General features: G+C 42.6%; 1 protein-coding gene across 2 annotated transcripts in view; it reads left to right on the top strand.

Moving 5' to 3' along the window:
- The window catches only part of GRM1 (glutamate metabotropic receptor 1), a 2,296,169-nt gene extending 2,282,189 nt beyond the window's left edge, over positions 1-13,980 (top strand). For both annotated transcript variants that reach the window (XM_069235152.1, XM_069235151.1), the window contains exon 9: positions 10,897-13,980. In XM_069235152.1, the coding sequence (XP_069091253.1) occupies positions 10,897-11,728 (832 nt within the window). In that variant the 3' untranslated portion in view covers positions 11,729-13,980. The remainder of the gene's footprint in view (positions 1-10,896) is intronic.
- The last annotated feature ends 458 nt before the right edge of the window (positions 13,981-14,438 follow it).

A 14,438-nucleotide genomic window follows, 5' to 3' on the forward strand; every position in this document is an offset into this window, starting at 1 on the left:
CCTCTTTCTTTTATTTCGTTCTCTCTCTGCTCACGTTATCACCATATGTTGATGACACATTTTCAATTGTTTTCAGTTCTTTGAAATGCCGTCCCACAAACTAAGGTCACAACAGATTTCAACTCTTTTTGCGACTTTTCTCCTAAGGCAGGATGAAGGACAATAAAATCAAAGAAAGATTAAGTCAGAGGTCCAAAAACGGTTTTCTCAGTGAGCCTCTTGACGGTCAAACTTGTCCTACTACATCCTGAAGCCACGAGCACCTGGAATCGCTGCTTTGAAGACATTTCTGGTTTGTGACCATCAGAGTGATCTGGTTTGTAAACTGTGAAATGGCTTTGTTTGGAATTCTACACCCGCAGGGAGTAAAGTGAAAAACAGAGATACAAAATGGCATGGATCGGTCCTGCTAGCGCACCTGGTCCTTAGTAAGCAAACTTACAAGGGGATGCGTATAGATTGATGAACCCTTTGATTCGCATGGAGTATCCGAGCCACGGTGTAACCAATGTGCATCAATAATCAATACACAAACCAATAACCAATAAGCAAAAACATTAGTTAACATTTATGAAAAACCACAACTCAGTATATGTTTAGCAATTTTATTTCCCTATTGGTTACAATACTAAGTCATGAGGTTAAATCAAACTTTATTCAAATCCACTCAAGATTAATTCGTTAGTGACCACCAATAACATAATCTTATCAGAACTTGAGAAAACATACATTCTAATGCCTCCACGTAAGCCAATAACGATGAATATGTTAACAAGAGTAGCAGAGTTCAGCAAATCAGTCTGTCAATCATTTGTCACCATATATGTCAACATATGTCTCTCTATAGGAACCCTACCTAGCCCAGATTAGCGTTAGCATGTGGGACTTCATGCGAAAACAGTTTAGAACATGAATTTGGAAAAACCTCTAGCTAGAAGAAAAACTATAAAACAGCGCAGATGGTACCTAGAAAGAAAAGGCACAAAAAGTCAATCAGTCACATTGTCATAGCTACCTATCTACAGATCAGCATCGCATCAGGCTCTCAAGAGCTTGAGCCTAATGTAGAACCTCAAATCTCTTTGAACATCCACGCCTAACCTCGAACATCTATTCTCTCCATCAGTTCTCAAGTTTTCCCTCTTTGTCACGGCATTATATCAAAGTCACCCAGACTATCCCCCAATTCCTAATTGGTAAATTAGTCACCAGTTATGACGCTACCCAATACTTTCAGTTCTTCAAATCTATGAATTCTAGTATTAAACAGTTCTCAAGGTGTCGATTGGTTCACTGTATGATGTTCTCATCATCCGGCTCGTCAGGTATCAAAAATGTTGCATCTTCTTCTCCAGTCAGTGTTTCCATTGTTCGAGTCCTGGGAAAGTACATCTCGTCTGCTTTACATTGAGTTGGATACAAACTTTAATTCTGTCATCTCCTGTTCATCGGTTCATCGCATAGGATCTTTGCTGAGCAGATTTTATTAAACAATAAGCGGTTCATGGTCAGTCCAGCACATTAGCTTCCATACATTGCACTAATAATTCAGCTTCTGCATGAGGCCTTACAAAACAAGGCCACAACTTTGGCTAAGTTAACTCAACAATATAATGCAACACACACGGTATATATCTCAATATGACATAGTACCACATTATTCAATACATTTTTCTATATTTCATACGTTATTCATTCTATTAGTACATTTGTGAATCTTGGTGCTCGCTCTCCGAGGGCACATTTTCAAACGTGCACATTATTTTTCTATATTAATTATTCAAACTACTTAAACATTCATTAATACATTTTAATTAATATATTTGCGTTATCAGTCCAAAGGCTCCGTCATTACTTTCTGTTCTCACTCACTGTGTCAGGGACATTTGGAGGAAGAAATGCAAGACCAAACAGCACAAATAAGTTTCCAAGTTCATAAGGACAATCACACCATTGCCTGTGGTTCGCTAGCTGCCCAACAGCTGCCACTATGACATATTTATGTATATGTTTATGTATTTACGTTTTTATTTACTTATGCATTCGCTGATTTATGTTGGTGTTTTATAAAGCACCCCTGGTAAATAGCCTTCATTTGCAGTGTTCAAACATATGACAATTGAGAACAAATATTACAATACAGCATCATTTGTGAGATTCTTTAAGAGCGGGCCGGGCCTCAGTAGATTTAGACAAAGGCTATCTGGAAAAGTCATTTTCAGAGGTTTTCTAATTTGGAGGGAGTTAGGTTCCACTCTGATTTTAAGGTCAATACCTTCTACAGTTTTGGATTGATCACACCTCAGTTTTCTCTCCATGCTTCTGGTGACTGAAGGGGTGAAAAGGACTCAGGTTTGAAGATGCTGACAGTGATTTCAAAGTAGGGATGTAATATGGGACCAGTTTATGCAACTGTGCTGCTCCTTGATTCATTAAGCCGTATCATTGTTCATAGTGCCTACATTTTAAAACTCTAGGGACAAATTTACTAAAAAGTGGCGCAGAGCGGTGCTGCTCCAAAATTCGCAAAGCCGTGCTGCGTCACTTTAGAAACATAACTACATTTACTAAAATACCATGCACCCCTGGGTTTCCCCCTGCACCGGCCCTGAATGTAGCTGCCAAAGAAGGTATCCTTACACCATAGTGCAAGGGTGTCTGCATTGAGGGAAACCTTTCTGCACATAAACAAACTACAATGGCAATTTGGTGCTTCTATATGCAGCACCCATGCTTCTATGCAGAATGCAGCACACATCGAAGTCCCAAATCATAATTTTTGAATGATTGTTTATGTGCAGGAAGGTGTGCCTTCCTGCACATAAACAATCATTCATGGCCTTTTGCTCTTTTGCAGAATGCAGCACACATGGAAGAGCAAAAATCTAGGAGGAATAAAAGTATTCTTCCTCATTGTGTCATGCTAACGCCACCCCTGGGTAGCTTTAGTTTTTGGTGCTGCCACAGATTTCAGACTTTTTGTAAATCTGGGGAAACGTCAAAAGCAATGAGTGTTGTGGGGGAACACCCACATCAACGCCCATTGCATGCCCCTCTGATGCAGAAAACTGCGTCGGAGGGGCCCACATTTAAAAAGTGGTTTTAAGCCACAAAAAGTGACTTAGCGCCGCCTTGTAAATGTGGTGCATTGCACAGAGCCACCAGAGCGACAATTCAGGGGCGCAAGGGCCCTGTAAATCTGGCCACTTGTGTCCACTGGGAGCCAGCAGAGGCTTTTCATGCCTACTTTAGCAAGGTTACATCTCTGTAAGTTTAGGAAATCTTTACGCCATGGTTTTGTCATCTGTTTGTCAGGACCTTTGACAAGACTTTTTAAATCACAATGCAGTTGTCTATCCATTCCAAAACCAGATATGTTGTCTTGTTTGATCAATTCAGTGAAAGCATTGCAGTAGATAGATGATTTTATGGAGAAAGGAGAGATGAATATCAATCACCTTGTTTTTGAGAGAGAAAAAGAGGTCAGAGTGTAACGTGATCCCAAGTTTCTTGCTGTTTGAATGTAGAGGGAGCAAGCCCTGGACTGACAAAGGTGCAGTAGAATAAGGTCTGATTTTCCATTTAATCAATGTTTAGGGAAGTGGCGCTTTCTTTCATTCAGTGTTGTTTGTGTCTATGGACTTGGTGTTGTTGTATTGATTCTCTTGGTTGTTCTTCAGGCAGATGTTGCTTTGTGGCTTTTAAGCATGCATTTGAGATTACCTAAGACAAATAGATACTTCTGGGTTTCATATTAGGAACACTGAAATTACTTTTTGTTGAAAAAAAAGTTTGGGGAACCCACACCAGGTCCTCAGTTGCTCAAAATATCTCAACAGATCTTGCAAATCGCCAGGGGTCTTGACTTGAAGTGCACCAGCCAGTGAAGATACATTCATGCAAAGGGAATAATCCTTTGTACAGCAGTTTTCCAATAGCTTCTTCTGTAATCTCTTCTACTATCATCCTGAAGAGTGGACATTGTGGAGAGTTGGGTGCTTTACCATTGTGTGTCCTGAGGATGCTGGAGAGTCCCGCAACAGTGTCAACTCTCAACTGGCTGCCCGCTGCTGATGCTCTAGCTGCATCAGTAAGTCAGTGCCCAACCCCAATATATTCTCCATTTGGCACCTCGTTTAGCTTTGTGCCGTGGGTGGCTCCTTAGTTCTCCTCTGTGTAGTGATCACCCCTGTCTTCTGTGCTGGAATCTACTTTACCAGAAATTCATGAGTGGTCTAAATTTGAAATGGTAAATGATTGCAATGAGTACAGGTGAGAAGACATGTTACGTCTGACTGATGAAATATACAAGCAATGAATATATGTCACAGGTTCCATACCCTGTTTGAATGAGTAAATATTAAGTGAAAGGCATTTTACCTCAATGCAATATGTTTTACTGGTTTTTAGGTTGAACGACTCTGTCAGCTCAAACAAACCAAAGTAGGGGCCCAATTCACAAAGAGTGGTATATGAGTAGATGTGATTTACTCTTATGGTACTTATTCATGAACTTCAGGAGAACCAGAGGTACTCTTGACTTATTCCTAGAATCCAGGAGTAAGCCATAAGTAAATCACAGCAAATCTTTATGAAGTGGGCGCTTTGTGATTTAGTAAGAGGCCCTTTGTCAGGAAACATAAAGGTGTTAAAATCACTCTGGTATGTTGGTAAATTGACCCTTTTTTGATCTATATAATTTCGAGATTTATTCTTCTCCGAGCATGGGTACAAACAACGGATGCATACATTCTGGGACTTCTTGCATTTCCTGTAAGCCATACTATTGCAGAATATCTAACAGGTAAGGGCATGCAACACTGAAATGTCACATACTGTTGGATGAGTTGCATTCTTATACAATGTGTATGTGATTAGACAGGGCAACCCCTACCTGCATTAGTCTAGTATTTTGGGAACAGAAACAGCTTGAAAGGCAACATAACTTATCCACCAATTTGCTGTATTTAAGAAAGTGCATCATAGATGTCTTTCCATAAATTAAAGACAGGCAAATAGATGGGCAGATGGACGTATGATGGGTTTTGGTGGTATGAAAGCCTCCATAGGTATATGGATTGAAAGAAGGATGGTTTATGCTATTTCCCTTGCCGTTCACCTACCTTCTTTCAATAGTCTAGGCAAATTCTTAACCCTTTCGTCGCTAGTTCCCCCACCAGTGCTGAGCCCTTTTTAAGCTATTTGGAGTAGTTTGCGCGAGGACTTCAGTATGTTTTATCCACATAAGCTATCCATGCCAATTTTGGTCCTTTTTTTCAAACATCCTGGGGTGGATTCTAATGGTACCCAGGGTGTGTGGATTTCCTAGAAAGGACAAAGAAAACAGCCCAAATATGGCAAAAGTTTGAGTTTTTTGAAAAAAAAGCGAAAAAGTGCTCCAGATAAAAGTGTCTGTTTTTTCCTGAAAATAACATCCACAAAATAGTTTGCTGTGCCAAAGTCACTGTCTTCCCAGCTTTCAGGAATATGCAGAGCTGAATCAAAAAACCTAGGGCCATATTTATACTTTTCGACGCACAACTGCGCCAACGCAGTTGTGCGTCAAAAAATCTAACGCCATTCTGAAGCGCCATGCGGGCGCCGTATTTATTCAATGACGTTAGCCAGCGTTAGCCGGCGTTAGCCGGCGGAGCTGCCTGGTGTGCGTTAAAAAAAATGACGTACACCAGGCAGCGCCGGCGTAGGGGAATATGGAGCTTGGGCGCCAAAAAATGGGACAAGTCAGGCTGAGGCAAAATTTTCGCCTCAACCCGATTTGCGCCATTTTTTTTGACTCCCAACCCCCATTGAAATGACTCCTGTCTTAGCAAAGACAGGAGTCATGCCCTCTTGCCCAATGGCCATGCCCAGGGGACTTCTGTCCCCTGGGCATGGTCATTGGGCATAGTGGCATGTAGGGGGGCACAAATCAGGCCCCCCTATGCCACCCAAAAAAAAAAAAAAATTACTTACCTGAACTTACCTTATGTTCCCTGGGATGGGTCCCTCCATCCTTAGGCGTCCTCCTGGGGTGGACAAGGGTGACAGGGGGTGTCCCTGGGGGCATGGGAGGGCACCTCTGGGCTCCTTCCAAGCCCACAGGTCCCTTAACGCCTGCCCTGCCAAGGCGCAAAAAAACGACGCAAAAGCGGCTGGACGTCATTTTTTTTGACCCGCCCACTCCCGGCCGTCAGTTTTGCCCGGGAGTGTAAATACAGCGCACATGCCTCAGAGTCAATTTTTTAGACGGGAACGCCTACCTTGCATATCATTAACGCAAAGTAGGTGTCCACGCTAAAAAATGACGCAAACTCCATGGACTTTGGTGCTAGACGCGTCTAACACCAGAGTATAAATATGGAGTTCGTTTTGCGTCGAATTTGCGTAAAAAAAAACGACGCAAATCCGGCGCAAACGGAGTATAAATATGGCCCCTAATTTTGTACCACCGTTTTTTCTAAGAGGTAGGCTATTTTCCCTTTTCTTTGCTCTCAACCTCCTTACAATTTGTGGTGAAAACCAGTGTTAAACTCGTGGGTGATCCAGAAAAGCTATAGATTTCTAAAAAGGAGGCACAATTCCAAATTCAAATGGGGTCCTATGTGTAGATACTTTAAGGTTTTCCCAAGGAAAATAACTTTTGAAATAAAGAAATATTGAAAACCAGGAGGAAGAAAGGGGCATTTGTGGTAACATTTTCATCTGTAACTTTTTGTCACAATGTACGCTTGGCAAAAGTAATATATCAATACATCCGCCAGACCCTTCTGGTTGTGGGATATATAGGGTTTGTAGATTCTCTAAGAACTCAGCTACAGAGAGCAAACAACCGAGGTGCACCACACAAAGACTTTTTATTGAGTACCGAAAATAGACCAATTCTTATAGTGAAATAGGCAGAGTGAAAAATGGGTATCAAGGAGACTTATGTATTTCTGAACTGGGCACAAGATATAGAGTTTAATAGCAGTGGTTATTTCTACATCTCTAAATTTGTAGATACGCGTACCAGTGTATGATTTGGAGGATATGTTTCAAAAGGTCATCTTTCTTATACACTGACTTACATTTGAAAGGCACAAATGCCGTGAAATCCAATTGGTAATAGCAAATGTTCTACTATTCTATGCCTCTACAAGTCTCCTGATAAAAATGGTACCTCACTTGTGTGGGTAGGCTTACTGCCTGTGACAAGAAATGGCCCAAAACACAACATAGATGCATTTCAATGAAAACCAACTCTCTTTTTCCGTTGTGGGTAGCTTTAGTTTTGAACACTAGTTGAGCCGGCAACTAGGAAAACCTAGCCAACCTGCACATTTTTCAAAACAAGGCACCTTGGGAAATCCAGGATGGAGTGACTTACGTGGATGCCATTAGGTTTTGTTTTTGCCCATAATAGCCTGCAAACCACCAACTTTTCCTGAAATCTTGCATTTTCCTTACATTTCTGAAATGGAAACTTCCGGAATAGCAGGAATCCACAAAATTCCAACCACCCAGCATTGCCCCACCTGTTCCAATAAAAACTCTTCCCCACTTGTGTGGCTGAGCCTAGTGCTGCAACAGAAACAGATCAAATCAAGGTCAATGGGAGCCCTTGCATGGAGACTCTTATTGAACACGGTTGGATCTATTCCTGTTGCTGGCACTGGGCACAGGCACAAAAGTGGGGCAGAGTTTTCATCGATATAGATGGGCAATGATGGGTGGTAGGAATTCTGTGTGTTCCTGCAGATTCCAGAAATTTCCATCACAGAAATGTAGGGAAAAGGCATGCCTTCAGGGAAAGTTGGAGGCTTGCAGAGCATTCAGGGTAAGAAAATAGTGTGGGGTGCATGTGGAGCACTCCACCCTTGACTCCTCCAGATGTTTGCGTGTGGTAGATATACCAAAGCATAGAAAGGGCAGCCATTCACCATTGCAAGTGGGATGATAATGGGAGTTAGCCAGGCTCTCCTCATATGTAAAATCAACACCCAAAAGAGTAAAATATCCTCTTGCTTCCTATTGGGATGAGATGCTTTAGTCCGCAGGGGTAGCAGAAAGACTGTTGCCCCCTACAGTTGGGGTGGGAGTATAACCATGCCTATAGTGGTGGGCAGCCCCCACCCCTCTTTTAAAAAAAAAACAGTGGTGTCTAGTGGGCTTTCTGGGGGCAGATTTGGGTAGTTACCCCATCTGCCTCTGGGGGGGGTGTGCAAAAGACTGTGCCCACTTCTGGGGGTTGGAGACATAGCAATGCCCATTCTGTACAGCCCCCACCCCTAAACGTTTCTAAAAAATAAAATCCCAGGTGCCTAGTGGGCTTTCTGACACCCTCGGTTGGCAGATCAGAGGCTATTACTCTCATTTCCCACCCCGGGGGCAGAAAGACTTTAGCCCCATTTGTTTTGGATGGGGGAACAGCCATGCCCATTGTGGGGAGCCCCACCCCTCTTTTATATAATAAGCAAAATAATCTCCGGTGTCTAGTGGGTTTTCTGCCCCCTCCCCCCGGCAGAGTGGGGGTAATATTACCCACCTGCCCACCAGGGGGGCAGAAAAACTATGTCCATTGGGGTGGGGACATTGGCACTACACTATTTACATACAAATATCTCTGGTGCCTACTGCTCTTTCTGCCCCCCACCCCAGGGATGGGTAAATCAGGGGCTTTTGCCCTATCTGCTCCCCCAGGGGCAGAAAGACCAAATATTGCCAGAAAATTACTGGGGGGAGCAAAAGCCCTTGCCCAAGGAGCTGCTTCCCCTTCCCTGGTATCTAGTGGTAGATTCCTGCTTGGGGATCACCCTCCTGTGGTGATCCCCAAGCAGGAATCCACTAGGCAGGGGGGGTACCATTGAAAGGGGAGATCCTATCCTAGCCAAATATACCTCTTCCCTCTGGATCGGTGCTCGGGGAGCTGAGATAACCCCGCAAGCACAAATGCAGGGAAAGTGAAAGGAGTCAATCGGCTCATTTCACTTTCATTTTCAATTAAATTATGTCAGAGTGCCGCACGCACAAATGATCATTTAATTGAAAACAAAGAAACAGCATTGGGTACTGGGGAAGCTCTCCTCCAACTCCCAAAGCTGTTTCTTTGAGCAGGGAATCCCCCTGGTGCACACACCAGAGGGATTTCCTGCCTTGTGTGTGAGGATGGCTCGGAACCGTCCTCTGCACATGGGCACTGCGACTGACTACGGCTCCCAATCATCCTCTGCTTTGAAGAGGTTAAAAAGGTGGTCTGGGATGAAAGCAGCTGACTTTTTGTAATTGTATTCTCAGAAATCAATACTGTGACACAGGACTGACATTTGAGCACCATGAAATGTATGTCAGAACCACTTGATATTTTTCCATTCTGCTGGCACTGTGTGCTATTCATATACTGTAGATACTGATGTATATGCAATGGCTGTCTTTGGCAGTAATCTCTACTAGCTTCCCCTTGAAGATGATCTTTACTGGCTCCCTTTTTGTCAGTAGTATCCACTGGCCCTGATTTGCCAAAAGTCTCAATTAGCCCCCCCATTGCAAATAGTCTCTAAGAGACCCGGTTATAATTAGTCTTTATGTGTTCCCCATTGTCATTAGTCTTCACTAGCTTCCCTTCATCAATAGTATTACCTAGCTCCCCATTTTTTAAAGTCTTTAGGGGCCCTCCATTGTCAAGAGTCTCTAAAAGGCCCCAGTTTTCAATCATCTCTATGAGCTACCCATTGCCCATAGTCTTCATTGGCTACCCATTTTCAATAGAATTTATGAACTTTGCATTGTCAATAGTTTCTGTGAGCAGGAGATGTCAACAGTCTCTCTTAGCCTCCCTTGGTCAACACTCTCCACTGGTTCCCGACTGTCAGGAGTCTTTGTATAATCTCCCTTGTTAATATCTCTGAGTCCTGCATTGTCAACCATCTCTATAAGCTTCCCATTTCCAATAGTTCCCCACTGTAAATAATCATTCCAAACTCTCCATTGTCAATAACTTTGATGACTCCCTGTTGTCAGTGGTCTCTACGAGCACCTCACCATCAATAATCTCTACACGCTCTCCATTTTCAATAATCACCTTCAACTGCCCTTTGTCGGTAGTCTACACTAGTTCCCTACTGTGAATAGCCCACACTGGCTCCTCATTGTCAACAGTCTCTGTGAGCTCTCCATTTTCAACAGTCTTCACTAGCCCCAAATGGGCAACAGTCTCTAGGAGCTCCAAACTGTCAATAGTCTTCAGTAGCTTCTCTTAGTCAGTAGTGTTCATTATCTCCAAATCGTCAATAGTATTATGAGCTCTCCCTTATCAATACTATGTATGAGCTCCCCAATGTCAGTAGTCTCCATTAACCACACATTGTCAATAATCTCTTCGAGCTCCCCATCATCAATAGTTTCTATCAGCTCCTTTTTTCAATAATCTCTACGAGCCTCCACTTGTCACTAGTTTCTATGAGCTCCCTGTTCTCAATAGTATGCACCATCATTCTGTTGTTAATAATGTCTATGAGTTCCCTGCTGAGAGCAGTCTCAACTACACCAGTCCCTTCCAGCAGGTATTCAAGATTTAGTAATGTTTTGGTGAGCTGTCCGGTATTATGATACAAAAAAATGCCTATGCAGACTAAAAAGTGCATGACTCTCAATAATGCTAGAATGCCTGTATAATAATTGATGCATAACAACTGCACATTCTTAAAGAAATAAATAGTATCTTAGTGTGGTAATGATGCATATTTTGCTATATTTTGTCTCTCAGACCTCAAGTACTGTATTGCACCACAATGGAAAAAGCATTCTAAATAATGAGGGTTTGGGTGGAAGAAAGGAGGGTGGGTAGAAAAAATAACAAGTTTGAATGTAAATAGTATGCATGTTTATACTAAAGTAATTCCATTTTTATTTTATTCATAGTTCTAATGGAAAGTCTGTGTCATGGTCTGAACCCGGTGGAAAACCAGTACAGAAGGGACAGCACATGTGGCACAGGCTGTCAGTACATGTAAAGAGCAAGGACACAGGATCCAATCAGACGGCTGTGATCAAGCCCTTGACAAAAAACTACCAGGGCCAGGCAAAGAGCTTGACTTTCTCTGATGTCGGCACTAAGACATTGTACAACGTGGTGGAAGAGGAGGAGACTATTGAGCGAGTGCGCCTTCATCAGACCTGCAGTCCTTCAATGGTGGTGCACAGGCGAGTGACAACAACACCACCACCCTCCAGGGCTTCCGAAGAAGACCCAATTTACTTCTCAGATTTGACAGCAAAAAACATTCCACCCCAGAGGTCTATAATGGATCAGCTGCACTGTGTAGTCAACAAATTTACAACGGGCATTCCTGACTTCAACTCAGTCATCAGCACGCCGAATCCAGGCAACGGTGTGCGGCCCACATATCAGACCCCCGGGGTACACCAACAAATGCTCCCCCTTCAGATGGCAAATTTCAGTGAAGAACTTGCCACCACCGACGACGAACTGGAAAGTGAAAACTTAAATCTCATTCAAGAGTATATGTACCCCGACAGCGCAGGAAGTCCTGAGGAGGAGTTGGCCCAGAGTAAGCTGGCCCTAGAAGATTCTCCCGCTCTCACCCCTCCATCTCCTTTCCGAGATTCTGTGGCTTCAGGCAGCTCAGGGCCAAGCTCCCCTGCATCCGACTCAGTGCCGTGCACTCCACCAAACGCCACCTATGCATCAGCCTTCCTGAGAGACTACAAACAGAATGCGTCTACCCTTTAAGATGGAGGGGTTTCTAGGAAGCACCTCAGAAACAAGGGCTCAAGAGCAGGCACTTGTGAGCAAAAGTGGCAAAGTCATATGCAATGCAGGATGGTGCACGTGGAAGAAAAGAAAGTAAAAGGTTGTCCGCAAGTCCTGCCCTGCACGTGGATGTTTGAGGGCTCAAATTGGTGTCGTGTTTTGTTATAAAATGTGTTCCAAGTGATGAGCCACCGGAACAAAGCACAAAGACATAAAGCTAATTGCCCTGTGACTTTTGTATAACCCACTAAAAGAGAAAAAACACCAACCCATACAATGAACACAGGCGAACTGAAAATGAAATAAAGGGTGAAATTACTGAAAATATTGAGTGTGAGACATTACAGAAGAGATTCCTCATGGTTAGGACGACCAAGGTGAAGAAGGCAGTGACCTAGTTTATTTCGGTGTTCTTGTGTGTGAGTAGACGTGCACAAAGAAAGAAGGGCCTCTCACTGTCCACCACAAGTCAGGTGATGCTGAGGGGTTGAAAAAGGTCACGTGGCAATTTCCAAGCTGGGTGGAATCGGCGCAACTGGACTATTCTGTGAAAGAACTGTGTTGCCAAGAATCAAAGATTAGAAGGACATAAGGGGCACTCACTACACTGGAAAGAAGTTGGTGGTAAAGAAGAACCGGTTAAGGTTACATTAAACATACAGGGCTTAAAGCTGCTTACCTGTAAAGGTACCCAGAAGCCTTTCCTCTAAACCGCTGCAACAACACCGAAGACTGCAACATCTTGCCACATAATTGTAAATGTGCAGTGCATTTACCTGTGCAGGGGATACTGGCGGCAAACAGATATTAGCACAGTGTCTTGTAATGTGTGCAATCTTTTCATGTTAAGGAAATCTACATTTAATGCAAAAAGGAACTCTCCAGCTGAAGCATTTTTAAAGATTCATATTTTGTATTCTAATGTCTTTGTCGAGTTTAAGGATTTTACTTGTATAGTATTTATCTGAATATACCTGCCACGAACCAATATTGCACTGTTGTCACTGTCAGTGCTATTGTAAAAAAAAATCACTTGTGCTAAAGAATCAATGTATGCTCTTTGTTTCTCATAAGCCATTCTTTAAGGCTTATTGGAGTGAGGCGGGTGTGTGTGTGTGTAAGCTTATGTTGGTGCATATGTGCGTGAATGCCCATATGTATGTGAAAGATTTTGGTTGGTTGTGATCACACTTTTTTGTTTCATGCATGCGTGTGTGGTTATCTGTGAGCTTATGGATGTGGATAGCTGTGTGGCACGCATTTGTGGTTTTATGTGTGTGTGTGGGGATGCCTCTATGGAAACCGTGATCGGTGAGAATAAGAGGCAGGCTGTTTATGTTCGTAGGTGCGTGTACAAACGCGTGTGTGTGTGAGAGAGAGAGAGAGAGAGTGCATGCATCTGCAGGACAAACTTAATTAGTGAGAATGAGATGGGATTCTTTGTATTTAACTGTGTGCGTGTTTAATGACTTGTGTTTTGTATCATTAACAGAGTTTGAGTGTGCATGGATAGTGTGTGTACATACAAACTTTGTGGGTTTACTTGTTTTGTCTGAAAGAATGTCTTTTACATATTAATGTAGTGATCCATGCATTTTTGACCCAGTCTGCATGCAATTGACAAAATTAGTATATTTGACTATACATATCTATTCTATGCCTGTGTATGTACGCGTGTATGCGTGGGTGTGTGCGTGTGCTCAAAACATGTGAACACTTGGGTGCTGCAGAATCAAAACGTTTTTTTTTTTAAAGTAGGCACATGACAAGAGTGAAGCACAATGTCAAATCAGAACTGCCACTGGAGGATTACTCAGATGCTATATATGAATATAAGGTCATTATTTTATTGCTGTGAAATTTTTATAACATAATGTATGAAACCTAGACCTGCAAGGAGTTTGTACAGTGTACAATTGCATTTGCTGCATAATGTATAACATTAGGATTCCCACTTGAAATGAAGCTTGCAAATTGCGCATATTTTATGATATTGAAATATGCGGACGGTATGTCAAGTGTTTTAGAGTTAATGTTACGTTAAGTGTTTGCAATGAGTGTGAGTGATAAACAACGATTCTTCAGAGGATTGTCTTTTAGAAGAAGAAGAAGCAAAGCATGTCTAGTTGCTTTGGAAAGTTCAATATAATGTCCATCCTCGGGCACTCTCCAGTGCTTGATGAAAAATGTAAATGCAGTGCACCCGTCTTTAAAGGAACATCCAACCCTTTCTGGACTAGTTCATTTTTTCATCTGTATCTCAATTGCTTCACAACAATCACGTCCCCGCTTGTTGGGTGCTCTGAGAGAGGGGCTAGTTTTAGCATTTTTTGGAGGTGAACACAGCAACCCAGGAGCATGTCTTCATGAAACCCAGCAAAACACAAAACTCAAAATAATTTTGCAGCCAAAAAGGGATGAAAGGTTTTTTTTTTGTAAATATGTTTATTGACTTTTGCAGAGGAAAACACACTTATTATATCAGCATACTCATACGTTGCATGCCAAACCTGTTGATTACTTCTCTATTTCGCCGTTTTGCAACCAACATTTTAACAATATTACAACTTCTGAGACACTGACTCAGCATTCATTGGAGGAATTTTACTCTACATGCCTCTCCAAAGGGAGGAAAGTTTAGCGGAAGCAACGAAGTTGTATTTTCCAGGGGCGTAGTTTCAAGGGGGTC

The sequence above is a fragment of the Pleurodeles waltl genome, chromosome 5, assembly GCF_031143425.1.
Source record: "Pleurodeles waltl isolate 20211129_DDA chromosome 5, aPleWal1.hap1.20221129, whole genome shotgun sequence".
Taxonomy (NCBI): domain Eukaryota; kingdom Metazoa; phylum Chordata; class Amphibia; order Caudata; family Salamandridae; genus Pleurodeles; species Pleurodeles waltl.